Source organism: Calypte anna, chromosome 7 (genome assembly GCF_003957555.1).
Source record: "Calypte anna isolate BGI_N300 chromosome 7, bCalAnn1_v1.p, whole genome shotgun sequence".
Lineage (NCBI taxonomy): Eukaryota > Metazoa > Chordata > Aves > Apodiformes > Trochilidae > Calypte > Calypte anna.
Genome location: NC_044253.1, coordinates 20,730,798 through 20,751,906, shown reverse-complemented (window position 1 = coordinate 20,751,906; position 21,109 = coordinate 20,730,798). Strand labels below are relative to the sequence as shown.

The 21,109-nt window shown below is 49.2% G+C and overlaps 1 protein-coding gene across 1 annotated transcript in view; it reads right to left on the bottom strand.

Moving 5' to 3' along the window:
- The window catches only part of GAD1 (glutamate decarboxylase 1), a 30,865-nt gene extending 17,385 nt beyond the window's left edge, over window positions 1–13,480 (bottom strand). The window contains exons 1-6 of the mRNA XM_030454027.1: window positions 13,268–13,480; window positions 11,941–12,080; window positions 9,922–9,984; window positions 4,630–4,788; window positions 3,678–3,920; window positions 954–1,044 (exon numbers count right to left, since the gene is read on the bottom strand). Coding sequence (XP_030309887.1) covers window positions 954–1,044; window positions 3,678–3,920; window positions 4,630–4,788; window positions 9,922–9,984; window positions 11,941–12,010 — 626 coding nt within the window. The 5' untranslated portion in view covers window positions 12,011–12,080; window positions 13,268–13,480. The remainder of the gene's footprint in view (window positions 1–953; window positions 1,045–3,677; window positions 3,921–4,629; window positions 4,789–9,921; window positions 9,985–11,940; window positions 12,081–13,267) is intronic.
- Between the last annotated feature and the right edge of the window lie 7,629 nt (window positions 13,481–21,109).

Genomic DNA, 21,109 nt, shown 5'->3' with positions numbered 1-21,109 from the left:
TTTAGTGGCAGAGGAACACTAATCAAGCAAAGCTTTCTTTTAGAAATACAATCAGGTTTGTTTTCACTTTTAACCATGGGTTTGTTGTTGTTGTTGTTGGGTTTTTTTATCACTTTGCAGTACTTGTTTATGATTGAAATATATGTTGCTGGGTTTTCTTCCCCATTAGCTTTTAAATCTGAACGTCTCATACCAATTTTTAGCAAACAGAGAACTAATTGAGAAAACAATTATTACAGAGTAGACTGCCTTTGGCTGAAGCACCTTGTGTATTTTTCCTTACTGCTAATGTCACAAAACAGGCACAGGTCCTAATCTGCACAGAGCCACTAGTAATCAGCTGTACTTAGTGAACCATTTACTCATGGATAGGCCAGTGAAAATATCGTTCATTTTCCAATCGGCAGATGCATTTCCTGTGTTCTGCCAAGTAGCAACAAACTACCCAAAACAGGGGTAGCTTTAGAATGAAAACACATTCACTGCTGGACTAAAACAGAACGGCAGTCAGTTACCTGCATTTTGACAACTATCACAATTTTCAGCACATACAAATCAATATATAAATTAAAAGCTTGCTATAAAGTTTTCTAGTTTGGTGAGGTTTGTTTTGCTTTGTTTTGTCCTCGTATTTTGTGTTCTAGTGTTAATACATGGATAGCTACATTATTATTCAGTCTACATACAAAGATAAAAAAAAAAGTTAAAAAAAAATCATGTTGAATTAGAATCAGCATTTTTACTTACCATGTGCTCAGAGATATTTGCATTTCTGTTTATTAACAAAGAAAATAAAAACTATTCAGCTTTATATAACTATTTCATTTTTAAAAATGAGATGCCTTTGTTGAAGACACAGCAACTGGCCTTAAAGAGAAAACTGTACACATCTGCCATGATAGATGGCAGCCCCTGGCAGCACCAGGCACAGGCGCTGACAGGCCCCTGCTTACATGTTTGTATTAGCAGTGGATGTCAGCCACTCCCCAGCCAAGCCAATGATGTCCAGGCCCGTGGACAGCTGGTTGAAAAAGCGAGGGTGACCTGGGAAGAGAATTGAGAGCAATTCAGAACGACTCCACCGGTGGCTTTCAGGCTTCAATTCTAAACCGTCCAACTATTTTAGCACAAATTATAGTTCTAGATTCACTCGCAATGAAGTTTTCACAGCAAGTCCCGCCCAAGGGGAGATCGCTAACCAACATTCACCAATCTCTTGTTACAAAGGTGAAAACAACACTTTTAAGGGAGCTTCTTTGTGGATTCATTAGCGTCTAAATTAAAATAGAAAACCTCAGAGGCGATTAAGCCTGTAAAACACCTCTGGAACCTGCGCTGGTGCTCGGGCTAGCCCACCTCCAGACCCCAACCCTCGCACCCGACCTCGGCAGTCATGGGCACTGGGGGCGGGGGATGCGATACTCGGCAGTAACAACCTGCAGGTGCTGGGGGCATTTGCATTTGAATGGAGGAATAGAGAAAGTTTCGCCCGCTGGGGAGGAGGCTAGAGGGTTTGGGGAGGGGCGTGGAGGAGCCCGTTGCTTCCTGAGCTGCGTGGCCGTGGGGGCGGCCCCCGCGGGAAACGTCCCGGTGCGGCGGGACCTGCAGCAGAGGGGCACTGAGAGCCCCCAGGGCCCCCCCGCTAGAGCGTTTACCCCCCATGGTTTAAAATCTAGGTTTTACCTCATAAATAAAGGCTTTGCTGTCAAAAAGTTAAGCATGTTGCTGTATTTTAGCCAAAGTTGCTTTAATAATTTTCGTACGCGGTAAGACCGACATCTGGCAGGTCTATTTTTCTAGCATGAGGAGATGAATTTCCTAACAAATGACGACGGACTTTGAGGGGTGGGGGAAGTGTCACGATTTAGCCCTTAGCGCCTCTCTCTTGGACACATAGATAACACATTGGGGACAGCCCAGGCGAGCGGGGGTTCAGCACCCGCAGGGACCCTGTCACGTCGCGTTTGACTCAACAGTGGGAACATCAGCATCTTTCGACATAAAAGAAAACAATTCCACTCCGAGGGGTGTAGGCGGGAGCCTCTGGGAAGCGGGAGCCCGCCGGGACTGCCAGGTCTCGGCACAACCTGAAGGGGAGACGAAGAGACCGGGCTGCTTCCGCCCCGGGGAGCCCAGCGGCTCAGGGTTAAGCCCTGAGATACCACCCTGGCTTCGCTGTTTGCTTTACAAATCAGCACTTCTCTTCCTTGCCAGGACATAAGATTTGGGAAGCTGTTTTAAGAGACATTTCGCTGGTGTCCCAAAACCGTCAGGGAGTCTACGTGTCCTCGGACTAGGCTACAGGTTGAGCCCTGGATGGGTTTAAAGAGAGCTTCGCCGCTGGAGAAAACGGCGCCCGCGATGCCAGAAGGTATCCCGGGTCCCACACGGCCCGAGCAGCTCTTCTTTAAAGCTGCACCAGGGACTGCTTTGAGTAGAGCTTCTGTCTGGTCGGATGACTGCATCTCAGCTCCCGGGAACAGGTTCTGCCGGTTCCACAAGAGCTCCAGAGCATGTGAGGGAAAGAGATGGCTCGACATCCCAGTGCAACCAACACCGGAATAAAGATGCAAACACATGGACCGCAGCCGCTCCGCCTTTGCTGCTGGCCCTTTATTCAACACATGGTGAAACAGTGAAATAAGCTACCTTTTGATTAAGGACACAAAATCAAAATATGTGCCTGACACTGTCGAATAACTTAAAACACCATTTAAGTGGGAAAAGACAGCCAGATACCCACATTTCTTGTCAAGATTTCGCTCCCTGAATGCCCTGCGTCGGTGAACAGCGCAGAAAGCAGCGCCCTGTCCTTCAGGATCATTTCTCGCAGCTGCCCAGCCAGAGACTGTGAGACAAAAGCTTCCCTCCCTCAACGTAGTTCCCGCCGCTTCAGCTCCTGGGGGGTTCCGCCGCCCCCCACGGCAGCCCCACTCGCCGAGCCCAGCCCAGCCGAGGGGCAGCTCGCCGGGCAGAGCACTGCAGCCCTGAAAGGCTGGACCAGAAGTGGAGAGAGGAGACACGGGCCCCGCTCCGCTCTCTCTCCACTTCTGACCTGCTTGGGCACTTAGAGCAATAGGGGCTTGTGGCCAGCCGAGCTTTCTGCTGACACAGATGTAAAACAATTCAGGCCAAACACCCAAAAAGAGCAGAGAATTTACTCTAGAGCCTGGCTACATCTCACACAGTAAATTATTTTAAAGGGGAATTTCTATCTGATTCATAAGGGCTGATATCCACAACGTTCCTTTATTGACGATTCCCAGTATTTCAGTCTCCTTTCCATTAAACCTCTGGTGAATATAAAGAAGAAAAACTGCAAATTCAGTGTCATTTATGCCCTCATTTACCTAATGATATTGCTCCCCGGGGATAGAGACAGCTCGCATTTAATCAAGTGAAAGAGATTACGTCTGAAAAACTTGTTTCTGGGCACTACAAACAGCACTGAGCCCTGCTCGCCGGGGATGGATGGAGCGTCAATCAGTAACTGAAGATTCCGAATGGAGACATTTCTGGCGCCCGCAAACAGCCCTGCAACTGAGCCCCCAGGGATGCAGAGGCGAGGGCGTGGACGGGGTGCAGGCTTATCTCTGCGGGCTCAAGCCCCCTTCCTTCACCGAGGGTCAGAGAAAAGCCCCAGGCGGGACTACCCGGAGTAGTGTGCGAGAACCTACCTGTCCTAACTCCGTACTTCAGAGTGTCCCGGCAGTCTACCAGGATCTGCTCCAGGGACTCGGGGTTATCCGAGAGTTCCAGGTTGAAGCCTTCCATGCCCTCCAGGAGCTGGTGGGGGTGGTGGAAGTCCAGCACTTTGGTGGATCTGTCAAACGTCTTCCTCACGTAGTTGAGGAGGATGTCCACCACTTCCAGCAGGAACTGCATAGTCTGCTCCTCGCCATTCTTGGCCGGCAGCAAATCTGCAGGACGAAGCAGCTGTCAGCACCTGCTTTAGCAGCCAGAGGCAGAGATGAAGAAACACCGTCCGTCCGCCCGCAGCCCTATCACCTGGAAGCTGTGGCCCCTGCGCATCCTGGCTTGTAGTGGGGAGAGCGCCCGGTCCCGGGTCTCCCCGCTTGCTACCCAAAGACTGAACCCCACCTCTGCCTCTGGGGGTCCCGGCCCCTCTCGCCCTGTGGGAACGGCGGGGGCACCTCCGAGGCACCCCGGCCAAGAGCACGCCCCGGAACACTCACCTCCTCGTGGGTCAAGAGTGCCCCAAAACCGCACTTGCCCTTGTCTTGCGACGGCCCCTCACCCCTACGTGAAGGGACTGATTTCTCTTCCCCACCCTCCCAGTCAGTGGCCCCGTGCCAACAACCACAGACCGTTTCATTGCCATTTAACTGAGGAGGAAATAAAATATAAAATTATTTTCCTCCCGGAGGCTGGATATGGAGTGACCCTGGAGGAACCGCTGGAGGTGAGCTCAGAGAATCAGCCCAAAGTAAATAAAATTGCCTTTCAGGAAACTTGTATGCATCACCAGTGCGGCTCTCAGCAAACACACAAATATGAAGCTTCCTTCAAAAACAACCAAGTGAAAGCACGGGCCAAACGTGTTTCTAAGGAAAGTGAGGGCAGGCTACTAAGGGACGTGGCCGAACTGGAGCAAGCAGAAGCTTTTACCTCTGGCATACAAATTGGAGAAGTCTGTCTCGGTGCGCCGAAACCTGGATTCCTTCCCGCTATTCTCGCACGCCAGCAGGCTCTTGGAGGACTGCCTTTCTTTCAGGGAGCTGACAATCCGGCCCTTGTCTTCCATGCTGTTGGTCCTTTGCAGGAACCCTACATTGTTATTGCAAGGTGCACAAGTCAGAGTTTTCTCGCTTCCCAACATATTCAGAAATATCTAAAGCAGCTCTCTACAGAACAGTTCAAAACGGTGTTGGCCCTGGATCTGACTAATGAGGTCAGGAATAAGAGTATTTATGGGGATTATTTGCCTCCAGGAGGGAGAGCTCAAAATGCCATCAACGGCAAAAACCCAGCCATGCAAAAAACAAATTTTCGTCATTTAGTGCAGTGGTAAATTCTTATTAAGTCGATCAGACAGATTCCACTTCAGTAATCAGCCACTGGAAGAGAATTCAGGATGAGTCAATGCTATTTCAGCCTGCAGGCGAAGTTTATGGACCCAGCAGACAGGGGCAATGATGTATGATTAAAATCAGGGCCACTTTCAGCTCTCCTCGTGGTGCTCTCACGCGCAAAAGGCATGAGAACAAGCAGCCATTCTGGAGCAGCGGGTCTGAGAGCGACAGACCTCTAGGGACACCGGTAACACTCACCAACCCCACCTTCCTGTTATCAGTACGTACCAGCACGTGCTCAGGAGATGAGGATTTTCCACCTGAAAAGATGCTTTGATACTAACGTTAATCATCCCCGGGCTCTCCAGGAGCTCGGCTCTCACTAAAGACACACAGCCCTGCAGCCCGGGACCCGATCTCAACTGCTGGTGCTTTGTGCAACCGCAAATATTAATCCCCTCGCCTCGAGAATTACGGCGGTGGGCGCCGCGCAGAGCCTATGGTAACGTCTATTTGAACTAGGAAGGAATAACAATTAAGATTGTGACCCGCTAAAACATGGATAGCGTTGGGCTTTTCGTTAATAACGAAGGCCACAGACAGTGACCTCCCAGGCTGCAACGAGCGTGCTGGTCGTTTGGAATAGACAGCGTGGCAGCGTCGGCCTCCTTTTTTTTTTTTTTTTTTTTTTTTTAGCAAGTAACAATTGAAACCAACGCTCGTCGTGGCTGGGGCCACAAAGGAGGAGTTTGACGGGGGTAAAAACAATGCCGTAACTGCCCTTGGCCTTGTTTCCCTTTATCACTGTCCGCTCTCCGGAGACCCCACAGAGAACCGGGACTGGGGGCACCTCCAGCCGGGCGCCCACCCGTGCCCTCTGCATCTTGGGCAGATCCTGGGGCTGCACCTCCGTAGGGGGCAATGGCGGCGACACTGAGCTCCCGGCACAGTACCTGTGCCTCGGACTCGGTGCCAGCCTGACAGTCTCGTTGAGGGCTCCTCAGAGCGTAACTGCGGCCGGCAACCCCTTCGGCATCAATGGAGCACCCACAGTAGTCTTCAAACAGTGCTGTTCGCAGACAGGTTTGTCTAGCCCATCCTTTAATTGAGCACTTCCCGTTTTGCTTTTTAAGACTGATTTTATACCAATCAGTTTCATTCTGTGCTAATATTAGGAATACTACAAAAACCATTTAAGGGAATTTCAGTGCATGAGTTAAGAGTAGCCGTCCAGGATCAGTGACGTGTTTAGTGTTGCAGTTATTAGCGTTTTGGTTTGGGTTGGTTGTTTTTTTGTTTGCTTGCTTGTTTTCAGGGCTTTTCTGTTTTGTTTGTAGTTATTTTACTTTTCTTGTTACTGCTTTTAGGGGTTCTTGCAACAGCTAGTGCTGTTCGTCTGCTCATGAGGTGGCACAGCTGATACAGTCAAGACTGAATTCCGGAACGATCTTTCCCCCGGCCCCGTGGCTTCAATTTGCTTTATGTTTCCACTTGCCTTTCTTCTTAGGCTCCCGGCGGCCATGATCAGAGGGAAGAGTTCCATGAGAAGAGACGTCTGCAAGAACAGCAGCCCTCCTCCCTAGAGCCGTGCTCTTCGCCGCACAACCTGCGCTCTTCTCGGCGTGCAGACAGTCACACATCCCTCGAAGGCTCCGGTGGGAAAGCGCTTCACTAACCGGGAAAGGCTGCAGTTGCCTCCGGTTCGTCTCTCATCGGGCTGAGAAAGCCCAGGGCTTCGCTGAAGGCATTAGCCGAACTAGGGCTATGCGAAGGAGGCGGTGGTGACATCGTGCCGGAGGCACGGAGCTCACCCCTTGGCCCAATGACTTGGCAGCGTTTCTGCCCTGAAGGGGCTCCCCGGCCCCCTTTTTCTCTCCCCCAGCCGGCGGCAGCGAGCGCAGGTGGCGAGGATCAGCTGGGATTGGGTGCGGCCCGACGGCGGAGATGGGAGAAAAGCCGTGAAAGAAGGAACCCTCTTCCGTTCGCCAGTAGCTCGTTCCGCTGCGGACTATACGTCGTTCGCCTAGGTCTCTCGGCAGCGCCTCGCGGATTTGGGGCGTCCGGTACATGGTGGAGCCCACGCTTTGGGGCCGCCGGACCCTCTGGGTCCCCGAGCTCCCACCCCGTCAGGGTGGAGGCCGCTGCGGGTGCGGGGAAGCGTGGCAGTCTGCCCTCGAGGGCTCTTCGACACCCAAGGGGAAGCTCATCACTGTAGCAGGCATTTCATCTGTATCCTGTGCGAAAAGAAGGGTCATTGTAGGAGAGATCCAGCAAGTAGCAGCGAATGAAAGAGCATCCCCCCTGCTTCTCCAGTAGCAGTGGAGAGCGCAGCCTTTCCCAGCAGCAGTTATTTCCCGCAGGTGCTCCACGGACAGGTATTTTTATCGGTGTGCTTTTAGAGACAGTTTTTTCAAAGCCGAGCCCAGACTGTCCAGGGAGCCTCTCCGTTCCCGCCGTGACCACAAATCCGACGCGGTATTTCATCAGGCCTTGCAGCAGGCAGGCATATGAAGCCCCCTCGGCTTCGTCGCTCTTCGGGGACCTCAGCTTACGGGGCGGGGACAGAGCTGTCCTAGCTGCTGCTGTGGCCGTGAGTAGCTGCACGTCGGTGGCGGCTGCGGGAGGTCTTGGTTCCCTCCGCGTCCGGGGGGTCAGCACCGCCTGCGTGAACTGCGACCATAAATCCCACTGACTCCAGAGATGAGATGAGTGTCTAACTCACATGGCTGCTTCTAAAATCCTACTCCTCTGCGTTGCTCCCTGGGCTGGAGAGTTATCAGCAGGCCGGGGATAAACAGCTGCAGACACACCTGAGTAATTTTACTACGTCGAGTATTTCCATTAATGCCGAGCGAGTGTTAGCAGGATCGGTCCCAGCAGCGACACTAATTGCCGAGGTGGGAGTGAAAGGTGTAGCGTGCAACTCCAGGCACAGGGGATAATCTACCAGTGGTTTGCCTGGCGTGACAGTTCATTAAACTACTTTAATATGTGTTCTCTTTTTTCAAGTGGATATGTGCAGAGATGAAGAGCATGGGGGTGTGGCAGCGGCAGGGCTCTATACAGGCGGTGGCTTTCAACCAGAAAAGAAAGAAGCTAATCCTTAAATCGGTCCGTTTGAGAAAAAAAAATGACATATACATCTTGGATACCTAATTACCGGAAATGTCAGTACACAGTACACAACACAGGTGGGAGAACGGACAGTTCAATGCCTGGCTTCGCTCTGAGATCAACCCTTAATTAAAGTTTGCATTCAAAATTAATCGATTTTTGTGTATTACACAAAGAAAGAGGAGTTCCGAGGCGCCTGATTTATTATAGCTTTGTGCAATACTGGAGTCCGGAATGATGTCCTGTGAAAGGTAAGGACGAGGTGATATCACCTCTAATAGTCAAATGTCAACTTGTTTAGCATGTTTAACTAGGATTCTTGGCAATGCCACCTTCCCCTCTGTCTTTGTGCGGATATTGGATTCAAGTGGGAGAGCTCATGCTCTCCTCAAACCAACAAAACAACGACGAGCAAAAATAGCGGTCGTGATCGAATCTGGTTTTTCCTAACCACCGTCACTGTTCGAGGTGTATTTTTCGTGTAAAACAGAAAACAGACAGAAAAGTAAACCCGAACACTAAACCCGAGCCAAAAATACAGGAGCCTTGCTTGTTTCGAATTCCCTTCACAAAGCCTCCTTTGCCTTTTCCAAATCCAAAATGATCTTTCATTTTCAGTGTATTTGATCTGATTGAGAAAAGCTGCGATGTCCCTCTGTAACCCCGGTAGTCTAGCAACACGGAACAAGCCTAACGGTGCGTTACTTTATCAGTTCTGCTTGCCGGGCTAAATTAAAATGATGATGAAAAAGCCCATCTCTCCAGCCACTGAAGGGACTGGTAGGGAAACGGTCCATTAAACCCAGATCAAGAGCTATTTATAGAACTAAGCGACTACTCAATGTCGCCTGCGGGTACAGAAGAATTCTCTAAAAGACACAGGGCTAAACATTTCGCACCCCGTTTCTTTTTCAGTCCAAACTTTCAGGTAACAAAACGTTTAACAAATGAGCTTCCACTCGGGCAAGTAGGGCAAGACGTTTAAACACATCTTTGTTCTGGAAAGGCCCGTTTCTCCCACGAAATAATCCCCCAATCTCACATCCCTGCCCGCACCCCAAGAGATAGATGGGGAAAATGGGAAATAATTTATATCCATACGGGCCACAGGCCAAGCTGAAATATTTTTCCCATCAGAAACTGAAGATTTGCGAAAGCGAAGGCACAACTGAGGAGTCTGGAGAAGGGAGACAGCTTGTTATCCGCAAATGAATCTCCTGCTACGATCTGACCGTGCATTTGTTTCCTTTCCTGCATTTCATGTGCCTGTGCGCTGACTGGCTGCCAGCGTTATCTTACCAGCACAGCGAGCTGACGAATTGCTCTTTAATAAGGCTCTCGTTAATCTTTCCCCCCCAAGAGGTCTGTATTTTCTAGTCAGATAAGGTTGAAAAATTTCAGACAGTGAGAGGCGGCCAACTCCCCACCCCCCAGCCCACCCCTCCCGACGGCTCGTTCCTCGCCGCCAGCCTCCTGTACAGCCCCGTTTCTGGCTGGAGGGGAGGCGGGGCGCTCAGCCGTGTCTTCGCGGCGGACAACGCTTGGGCCAAGGCAAACCCAAGGCGGGGCGCAGCCGTCGGTGTGCACGGTGGGGCGGGGGCGCCGTGCGGCAGGCAGGGGGCGTCCGAGGCCACCGCCCGAGGCTGGGCGGGGCCGGTGTGGCTGGGCCGGGGCCGCCCCGGTGCCCACTGCCGCGGGCGGGCCCCAGGCCCCGGCGGGTTCAGGGCAGGTTGCACAGAGACAGTGTGTGGGGCGATGGCGTGGGCGGACTTACCGCATATCTTCAACCCGATCTTCCTGGTGCACCCATGAGCCACGCCGCACCACGAGTCGTAAGCTGGAAGAGAGGGCAGAGACGTTCGTTCCCCTGGGGAAGCGGGTCTCCCCGGACGCTTCGCCGACACCCCCACGGCCCCCCGCGCAGCCCCCCCCTCCCCTTCCCGGAGTTCAGGGAGAAACTGCTGCTTCCCGATCCCGGCAGCGCCGGAGCGTGACGGGTGATGGGCGGCTGATGCTCGGGTGACAGCAGGGTGACACTCTAGCCCGCCGAGAGGAGAGGGTAAGGCACCTGGGACCCGAATATCTAATAATTTACTGCCAGGGCTCCGGGGACGTGGCAGCTTAAAATAAAGTGGCGTGAAATGGGGTCACAAAAAGAGTTCAGGAACTAATTGAGTGAAAAATAGTATTTGACTACATGATGGGAGTTGAATGGCGCTAAGCCTCGGCCCGACTGACGAGCCTCCGACGGCCGCACCTGGGAAACTCCCGGCACGGCACCCCAGTACTCCGCGTCTCGGCCCGCCACCCCGGGGCCGACAGCCCGTCGCCCGGCAGCCCTGCACATCCACGGGGTCAGCGCCGCCGGAGCGACAGCTCCGATGGCTGCGACGGGGCTATATCCCAGCCCCTGCAAGCCGTGGTTCGGCTGTGCCATAGCCGTCCCCAGATAAGCCTGGGGGAAGAGAGTACCAAAGTACTTTAGCTGAAGGCGGCACCGCTCTTGGCCCTGTGCACTGCCGGGCCCCTCAGCCCCCAGCCCCCAGGCCCGGGGCAGCCGCAAGGGCAGCGTGGAACCGTGAGGCGGCCTCTGAAGCGAGACCGCCGTGGGGACCGCCATGGCCCGCCACCCCTGCCCCCCCCGCCGGGCGGTGGGAGCCCCCCGGGGTGGCCTCCTGCCCTCCGTCGGCAGGGAGGGTTGGTGGCCGCGGGGGGTACAGGAAGCCGGGGTGATGCTGGAGAGTGAGAAGGCGACAGAGGGGTCGGAACGTCCGGCGGGTCACCAGGGCGGAGAGGGCAGCGGGCAGGCCCTCGGGGACGGAGAAGCGGGGGAAAAGCTTCAGCGCGGCCGGGAGGGCTGAGAACCCCGGAGCGGGAAGGGGGTGGGGGAGCGGGTGATAGAGGCTATCTCATTTTTAGCCGCGTTGCCAGCTAATTTGATTTCTGCGTGTCACACCTCTGCCAAAGGCAGAGCCTGTCACCCCCGCCTGGAACAAGACCCGGTGCCGCCGTTCGCCCCCTCCCCCGTTCCTTCCAGTTGCAGAGTAATGACAATAATGATTTCTGTGCTCATGCCTCGTAGCCCTTTCAGGGTAAAAGCTATTTCTCGCTTTGCTGTGCCTGACAACCTTTCATTTCTTACTGCTGCTCGCTCTTTGTCTGTTATGCTTTATGGCATCGAGCCTCTTTTTCATTTATTTTCGGTTGGCGACGGTCTGAATTGACTGGCAGGGCTATAAACTGATTCTCTATCCACCTGCAGCAGCCTCTGCTTCCCACTCACACCTCAATAACTCAAGGCGAATTCAGAGCAATTTGGAACACAAGGCTTTGAAAAGCTACAATTAGCATTCAAATTTCGCTTGATTACAGGCTTCAGCGTAGGCTGAAAGGAAGCTGCAGCATTAGCATTTATAAAATGTAAGGGGGGGAACAGGCTCCCGCTTTAAAACAGTGGGTGTAACTTCGCCCTTTATCTGATACATTTTCTCCACATCCCTTACAGCATCCCAAATTTTTTTGCCATCTAGGGGTTCAATTTATTGTCTAAATCTCTCAAATGTGTCTGTACGATAAAAGCAGCTTAGATGGGCTTTTACTCCCAGCGTTTTAATCGCCATGGACCAACCTCTCCCGCTGCCACCAGGAAGATGGTTTCTTTGTGTGGAGCACTTTCCACACCTTGCTTAACAGCGCGGAACGGATTTATCGTTTCTTTTCGAAATTGATCTTTCTAAGCGTAGATGGGGAAAGCCTCCAAAATACTTTAAACGAGGAAAATATTAAAACCTACTTGTGGGTCGTAAATTAGTTGGGGTGGGGTCCGGAGCGTCGTTGGAGGACGAGGGAGCGGAGGAAGCCATCCCTTCAGAAAAGCCCCGGAGCCCGGGTTTCCTCCGATATTCCTCTGAGGGGTGGGCAACGAAGAATTTGCTGGAAGGCAGAAAAGGCGGTTTTAGTAATTTGGTCTCCTGGACAACCGCACCGGAGTTCCGTCCGGAGGCCGGCGGGCAGCAGCCTGCAGCCCGGCGTTAGCCACGCAGGTCCCGGGGAGGCAGCAGGACAGGCAGGGGCTGGGAGGGCGGGAGCAGGCAAAATGCCTCGACAGGCTGAAGAGTAAAATCGTCCCTTCGCTAGATGTCGAGTGCTCTACCCCCCCCCGAGCCTGAATGATGGATTTAGCAGAGCATGAAGTCTATCGCAATTATATCGGTGACCGCTGAGCAGGGCAATTACGTGGCTCGCGTCAAATAGAAACGTGCAAAGGGGGCTTCGAAATTACCAGCCCAAACGATTTACAATCCCAAACGGAGCCCACTTCTGTGCGCTATCATCCGAGCCCCAAACATACGCCAGGCTAAGAATTCAGGACAGACTGGTAAACCCCCACCACTACAAAGGTGCGTTTTGCCCGGTTCCAATGACACACATGTGTATTCGCACACACGTTTCAGCAAATCGGGACTAGTGCGCGCTTCATCACTACCCAGCAGCACAAATGGCAGGAGAAAGCACGTTTGTCTGGGGGAAGGAAGGTGCTGGTCCAGCCTTAGCTCCTCGCCAGATGTTCAGATCCTTCCTGACGGACACGGCGCTCCGATAACCCTTACAGGGTCGCTGATCGAGAATTGCCGGGTCAGTGCCCCGCTCGTCTCTTTGTCCCCACGGCTACCTGCGATTTATTTTATTCTCCTTGTACAGAAAATGAAGGTCGCGATAACGAACGAACGCTTTCTTTGTTAGAAGCTTTTTTCAAGTCAATAGCTACTGATTCATTCCCACTGCCGTGTGGCTTTACACCCGCGTGTAAACGCAACGGATCAATTGTTTCAATGAAAACCAGGTATTTCGTGAGTTTTTTGTTCGTAAAAAACAATAACAAAAAAACAGAACTAAAAAGACATAAAGCAGAACAGATTCTCTAGACAATGCCTGTAAGTGAAGTAACAGGTTAACGCAATGTGTAAGGCACTGGCTGTCTCAAAATACTCGTTTTGCCTTTATAGGTAGGACAGCCACCAAAACATATTTTAGAAAATAAATAAATAAATAAATAAATCCAGACCTTGAAAGAGGTTTGCAAAGGTTTGAAAATAGGAAGCTGTTTAGAGGAGACTTACCGAAGGGGCGTGAGGACACAGTTACTGCCGGAATCCAGGCAGGCAGGGAGACTCCAGCCTGGGAGCGACCCGCCGTTTATAAACTCCACCAGGAACGACGTCGGAATACCAATCGCGCAGCAGAATTTAATGCGAGATGACCTTTTTTTCCAGAAGTGCTCGGATTTGCTTTTTGAAAAGCGTGAATCGCCGGTTGATCTGCTTCGACGCAGGCATGAGTCACAGGGCTGCCGCCACCCCCTCCGCACCGCTCCGCACGGGGGGCTGGGGACTGCCGGGGCGGCCGGCTGGGGCGGGGAGGGGCGGCCCACCCGGACCCAGCTGCCACCGCCGGCCCGCTTCGCTCCGGAGAGGCTGGAGGGCTACCCAGCAGCGGTGGGGGCAGCTGCATAGACAGGGGGTTCTGCCTTGCGAGGCCCCTCTTGAGTCCGGCAGCGCCGGAGGCTTTCCCCACCTGCCCTGCCCTGCCTGTCCTGCTCCGCCCTGCTCCGAGGTGCCCTGCCCTGCTCCGAGGTGGTCGGCTGTGCTAACAGGCGCGGAGCACCTCGCACATCCGTGTACGGTCAGAGGACATTGGGCCGAACCCCAACTCCCACCGTCTGTGCGGTCCCGGCACACCCCTGCGCACAGTGCGGGCCGAGAGTGAGCCAGCCCGGGTCCGTGTTCAATGTAGCTCAGCAAAGCCACCCCCTTTTCTCTGTGCCGAGGGGCTGGTGAGCCCCGCTGGCTCCCTGGGCGGCTGCCGGCAGCGCCCGCCGCCCCGTTCTCCGCCAGAGGGTGGCAGAGGCCCGGGCACCGCCGTTCTTTGTGTCCTCCCGGCCGCGGGGTATCACCTGGATTCTGTGACCTGCCCTCACCGCTCCCGTTAGATTACGATTTCATACCAGACACCCCTTGAGCTAAAATGAGAAACATCAAGACAACGGGGTTTTTTTGCACCCCCGATGACCCCAAATCTGTGTTTCTTCATTCCACCCTCCAAACATGCTCCACCAACGCTTTGCGGTGGTGACCACGGTGCTACGTTTCAGCATGTCACGGTAGCTACGCAGATGCCTAAACCAAACCCTTCTCACAGAAGTGGCACATAAAGGGCTGAGAGGAATCTGCAATGAGACGGGAGGAGGGGAAACCGCTCGATGGAGCCAGAGAATTTAATCCCGTGCAGGGAGTGATGGGCAGCTCAACGAGCAGCAGGGACGTGTCCTTCTTGAAGGACTCGAGGGGAGAGCAAAAACTTACAAGCTCTTTTTTGACAGGAGATCGGTCGACTGACAGCATTAAGTAACCAAGACAATTGCTTTGCTGAGCACACTTACTGTCTAGGAACTGAACACACAACGAAAACACCAGCAGCACAAAAGCCAGCTTTTAAACATAGTTTTAGAGGAATTAACAGCCCCATCTGACATAAGTTTTTGCCATCTAATTCTGGCTGTCGTTTTAAAGGTGGTCTCAACCGATCAGGCAAAATGTTTGCTCAGAGCAGAACATGAGATATATTATTATAACTGTAATTAGTTGTCTTAATAAACGTAAAGAAGCATTCATAGGAAATCAACAAAAGGAGTCAACGAAAGATCAGGCAAGAAACTTTAAACCAGCAGTCATTGCAAGGCGCGACCCGACTGGGTCTGTGCCCGGCAGGCACACAGCGTGTGCGCTCATTCCTTCCCCCCCGGCCTTCCAGAAGTGCGTGTGTCTGGCGTAAACAGACATGCTTTAACATAAATATTTACATCCTTGGAGGCGCTGAGGCTTGTCGGGGTAAGAAACCAGACAATGAAAACCAGCGGGCTTTCCGCGCCACGCTGGAAATAAGAGTCGTTCTGCCACCTCGGCGCCCCCCGCCCCGCTCAGCACCGCGGACAGCGCCCGCCCCGCCCTCGTCCGCGGCTCCGGTTCCGCCTGTCCCGGCAAGGTCAGAGGCACAGCCCGGGGAAAAGAGAGGGGGCCCTGCCTGGGGGGGTCGGCGAGGGCAGCAGCTCCACACAGCTCAGGCGGGCACGCAACCCGCCTCGCTCTCCAGCGGGCGAGAGAGCACTGAAACCCAAGGCCGCCGAGACCGGCACCGCCCCCGTCCCCTCTAGGTGGTGCTGCATCTCAAGCCCAGACCCTCACAAAGCCGGCCTGCACCGAGCCCGCCCGGCAGCCGCTGCGGTGGCCCCGAGGCCGTGCTGAGGGAGGGTTTTTTCGTCCTGACCCCAGCGGACATAGGAGAAGCGACAGACGGCAAATCCTGGGGCTTCGCGGGTTCTGTCCCCCTTATTCCTCCCGCTCATCTACAGCGCGGCTGTACACCACGCCAGGAAACGCTGGGTAACTCGCTTGCAGCGAACCCCCCTAAAAATCCCACCTAACCACTCCAGCTCTGGAGACTTCATTCAGTAGTCGCCTCAGCAGCCGAGACCTATGAAACACCCTTCCTAGATGTTCATGACCAGGCGAGGCCACTGACAGAGGAACCGGTGTCAGTGACAGAGTTCAAAGCCTTCCCCTTCAGCTTCACTGCCTGAGCTCTCTGCTCAACCCCTCCTTGCTCCTTTCTCCTCCGTGAGTCAGTCCCTTCCCTGTGGCTATTGCTGGAGTGGACTGTAGGCACAGGTTACAGAGATGTCTTTGGAGGCTGGAGCCCGAGAAGACTTGGCCTTTGCTTTGAACCCAGACATTTACTGAGGATGTGAATCACAAGAAAAATCACTGGCATGCAATATCTGCAAGACAGCAGGACACAGATGTGCAGTTCCCTTGTTGAATTTCCCTAGCTGAAGCTTGTCACCAGGGCATTGGTTAGAACTCACTTTAAAAAGCCAGAATGATGGTGTCTTTTTTAGCTCAGCTCCATTCATTAGCCAGACATACTAAAATATGAATCTTGAGTACCCTGGGGGGGGGGGCACAGGAATAAAGCAATGCAGTAAATACCTTTTAGCAACAAAGACCAGTCCATGATTCTGTGGTGGCTTTGAAGAGTCATTGTCCTAGGAGCTGCTTATGAGGTTTTAAGTGACAGGAGTGCCACCAGCCTGCACTATAAGGGGTTAACAATGTAACTACCTACCAATGGAAAAGCAAACAGGGGAGAAGCACCCTGTCACAATGTTCCTTGATTTCTTCATATACTGAACTTCAGTCACATTATATATGCATTTATCTGCAGGCAGGGAAGTAAATTCAGGTGATCATTATGATTGTTGTTTTTTCCTCAATGAGAATTCTCTCTCTGTTGCCTTTTAATTGCTGTTTTTGTTTGGATTGTGAATATTTTAGCTAGTTGAGACCAGGAATGCTCTTTCCTTCAAAAAGTACAGTAGGTACACTGAACATCTGTGATATTCCTGAAATAGTTGCTCTATTTTTTTCATTGTACTAGGTACCTATTTCTTTTCCCAACATTTCCAGGTACACAATTATGTCTCATTTACTTGCATCTTTGATAGAATGTAATTATTTAAATGAAAAATTTCCTTAACAAAGAAAAATTGGAAAACTGTTCAAAACTAAATATTTCAGAACTTTCCTATCACCTGCAGTACTGAAAAATACAGATATGACTGATTGTAATCAATAAAATGAACCTACCAAGAAAAATTTGCTCTAATTATTTGCCCCGGCCCAGGAAATTCTACAAAAGGAAATCTGGTAAAGTTTACAGATTTATACTCCTATTGTAGAGACAACTTCTGCTGTTCTATGGCACTTGACAAGAATATATTGAAGGTGAGCAATGTGTCTGCTTTGGGTTTTATGATCAGTCTGTCACCTATGTGCCCAACTGTCCCACATTTAAGGACCATGTCCCTAATTTCAAAGACAACTCAAGATGACCTGCCAGCTAGAACATTCAGCACTGCTGGGATGAAGGACATTCAGAAAAAGTCTAATTTGAAGCACATTGTTATACGTACTTTGTGGCTTCTTGTTTCAGGATGTCCCCTTCCTGATCCATGCTGGCATGTGTTGCTGTCCGTTTTGATCTGCTTCATCTGAAAAACATCCCAAAGAATAATCCACATCCTGAGACAATCACAGCAGCAAATCCCAACCCTCAATAACTTCCCCAGTGGAAGCAAATGAAGAACTCCCTTACTTCCAAACCATAACAAAATAAAGCCCAGTGGGAAGGATTATTTATCTAGGCTGATCAAACAAAATCACTTAAGTTGGGTAGCTGTGATTGTAGCTTGAAAAAATGGTAATGAAAATGATAGTACAAGCAGTAAGTCCACTCGCTACCAGTTTCAGGGAATTGCAACTGTTTTCACTACATTTGAAATAAATTTTATTTCCTGCCTTCCATAATACTTCCCAGTACAATGTAGAACTAAGACAGCTAATGCCTGGATCTTCCCCTTGTGATATGCTGTTCTAATTGTTACATGTCTCACTGAATTATATCTTTTTATCCCATAGGAGGGCATCAGTTTACCAGAAGAACATTCAGTAATTTCAGTAATGCTGCTACAAGAGATAATGCAGTTTGGCTCTCCAATCTCAGAATGTGGAGAGCTGGACTCTTTTAATACAGGATTTACTTAAATTAAGCATATTTCATAAAGAATCCTCAAGAAACAATACACATAAGCTTTTCTGATACTTTTAAGAACACTCCTCAAATCATAACTAAGTCTCAGGTATGGGCTTTCTTACGTCTCAAAAGTTTTCAGGACCACTACAGTTTTGAACCAAACTAGGCTTTTCTTTTTTCTTTACCCTCTTTTCTCTGTTGTGGATAAGTCAGGTTTTGCCTTGAAGAGTCTGTCAGTTCACTTGTGATGGTCATCAGTACTAGTAGAATAGTAGGCCTTCTGCAGCATCATACTCGAAACCCTTCACCATTCTGTAATCTTTTTAGCTACAATATTCCAAAAAGAAATATTTAGCACATCTAATTCAGGTGAAAGTGGTTAAGCAGAAAACCAATACTCAAATTCTACAACAAGGTGCAAACATAGCACAGAAACACAAAGAGGACTACATGAATAGCTACAAAAATGGACAATTGTCACATCAAGAAGTTAGATACTGAGTTTGACTGAGTAGCTCACATTCTCTAATCTGAGTGGATTTCATTATCACTCTCACATTAAGCTCATCTCTGTTTTGAGGTAATGGAGGACTGCATGAGCTTTAAGCAAACTCATCAGCTGTTACACACACCTCTCTTGTCAGTATTAGTATAGAACATGATGAGAGTATTGAGGGACAGTTATAAGGAAAAAACACTTCTCCCAGACCAAGAGAAGAAACAAGAAGTGGTTCAAACTGAAGACATGATCTTCCAGGCAGAAAATCAGATTACAGTTGTCATGTTACGGACACATATTCAGATATATTTATGTAATGAATTTCTGTCTTCTGCTTTGCCCCTTCAAAACTTTTTTTCAAGTCCATGTTTACCTAGTGCTCTTGACTCCTCTTCCTGACATTTTGATAGCTGCACCAGAAGAAGATGACCACAGAATTGCTGTCATCTAGGGGGGTGTGTGTGTTAGCAACTCAGCACTGGAACAAGAGATACAGCTTAGCTGTATTCATTGATTCATATTCAGCCACAACAGTTTTGTAAAGTTTATGCACATCAGATAATGAGCAGCACTGCCCTGAACAATGAATCAGGCATAGCCTCTCACTTTATAATCTTAAAAGATATTTAATAAATGTCTGTGAAGGGGTTCAAAAGGATACAATGGATAGTGGTCTGGTTTCTGACAGCTGTGCTCCCTACAGGACAGGTAATATGCTCCTTGCACTCCTCTCCAACGAGAATGCCAACCTGAAACTTCCTTCCTCAGCATTCTTCTAACAGTCACCTTTTTTCTTTATAGAAATAATCTATCATTATTAGAATCACTAGGTTGAGCCTCCCTATAGGTTCCTAATTTTGATTAGCCAGACCACATTAGTTTCGGTAAAACTTAGTAACCCTTCAGAGACTCTTCATATTAGTCCATGTCTTTGCTCATGCTTTTTTATCCAGTTACTCAGTAAGAGCATGAGAGTTTCTCCTTTTATGGGCACTGTATGAAGATAACAAAATAGCTATGGCATTCATTCAAATTTCAGGGCACCTTAAGCACTCCCCATTCCCAGAGGGCCACTTTCTGAGTACTGTGACATATACACCATTTTTTGTTTTTTTATGAGCATGGGACTGTGAAAGCAGCTTCCATACCCATTTTGAAAATAATTTGAAAAACAAACAAACAAACAACTTCACAATTATCCATCTCTACCACTTTGCAGTAATTCTCTGTAAGAAGCATTAAGAACAAGATTATGCTGGAAATGTTAGGAACTCCAGGAATGACCTTTAGCTTCCATCAGGATAGAGAGGCATTGTACCGTGTCCCAAGATGAAGTACTGGAGAACTGCAAAGCCAACCCTGCAACACAGGAAAATCTCTTCAAGTAAAAAAAAAACAAATAAAAAAAATCTAAAGATCTATGGTTTCATATCCTTTAGGATATTGAAAGATAAACAATACAACACAGAGATACCACAGCAGTTAAAGGCAATAAGAAACACATGAAAGTTTTCTGACACAGGCACACCCATCTGACCATGACAATATTAACCAATTATTCCTCCAAGACTTACAAACTTAGATAGCTTCATTATTACTTGAGCAATTATTTTTCATATGGAAAGAACATGCAAATCATTTATTCAATAACATTTAGACACATCGTTGGTAAAAAAAGAGTTCCTTCTCACACTTCTTTCTCACTTTCTTCTTTATACACAGTAAAGATTAACTATACCCTGAAAATTATAGCTTGAAATGGCTACAATATAGTCTTAGACATTAATATCAGGCCTTAGAATTTCTGTAATGAATATAAATCCTAAATTTTAACACTCATATGTTTAATATAATATTTTAATTATACCTTTTCTTCTGCCTAACCTAGAACAGCATGCTAGCTAAGGTTGGTTTTCATTAGTTGACTTCACTGAATGTGATTACACTCAGACTGATTCTCCATCCCCATATAACTTAATATTTGTGAAATAAAATTCTTCTTATTAAAAATACCCAACTAACTGTATATACAGCTAGAGTTGGGTAAAAACCTTACCTGCAAAAGCACAGCTTAATCAAAGTATTTTTAACAATTTTAAAGCAAAAGAGTTGTACTGTCTGTTGAGTTAGATGCATACCTCTCTACAGGCATACCAGTCAATTATATCCAAACTTTTAGAAACACGGAACTTATTATCTATTTATTTCAGCATTGTAACATGGTTCATTTAGTCCTCACCATGTGGACACCAACTGATTTGACAAAATACATATGGCAGACATTCCACAAAGATGTCTGCATTAAAAAATGGCAGAAGATTAGCACAAAATGTAAACCATCTTGAGCTTATATATCAAATCTATTCTTGAGATAATGTACTAAAAGGGAATTTGACTCTCAAGAGTATATCTGAATAATTTTAAAGTTTGAAAGCTAGTCCAGAGAAATCAGCATATATATAAAGTATGAAGAATTACTCCTTGTCACTTTTGAAAGCATGCATATGAATTCAGTTAAAATTGTTTAGATTTAGACCAATTTGTTCACACTTACAAAAATCTCCAATTAAAAACCATGCAAAAGGAGATGAATGCTGTGGACATTAAAATTAATATTAGTAATTCAGGAATCACAACCTTAAAGAGGTTGATAATTTTCATTCATTTCAACTTAATTGAGAAGGGAGGTCCTCCACTTGTCTCTGGAAATCAGCTAGTTTACTTTTAGCCATTTCTAGAAACCAGAAAGTTTAGCAAGCCCAATACTGCTGAAATGCTATGTTTCAATTCACAGTCTGTATCAGTTTCTACATGA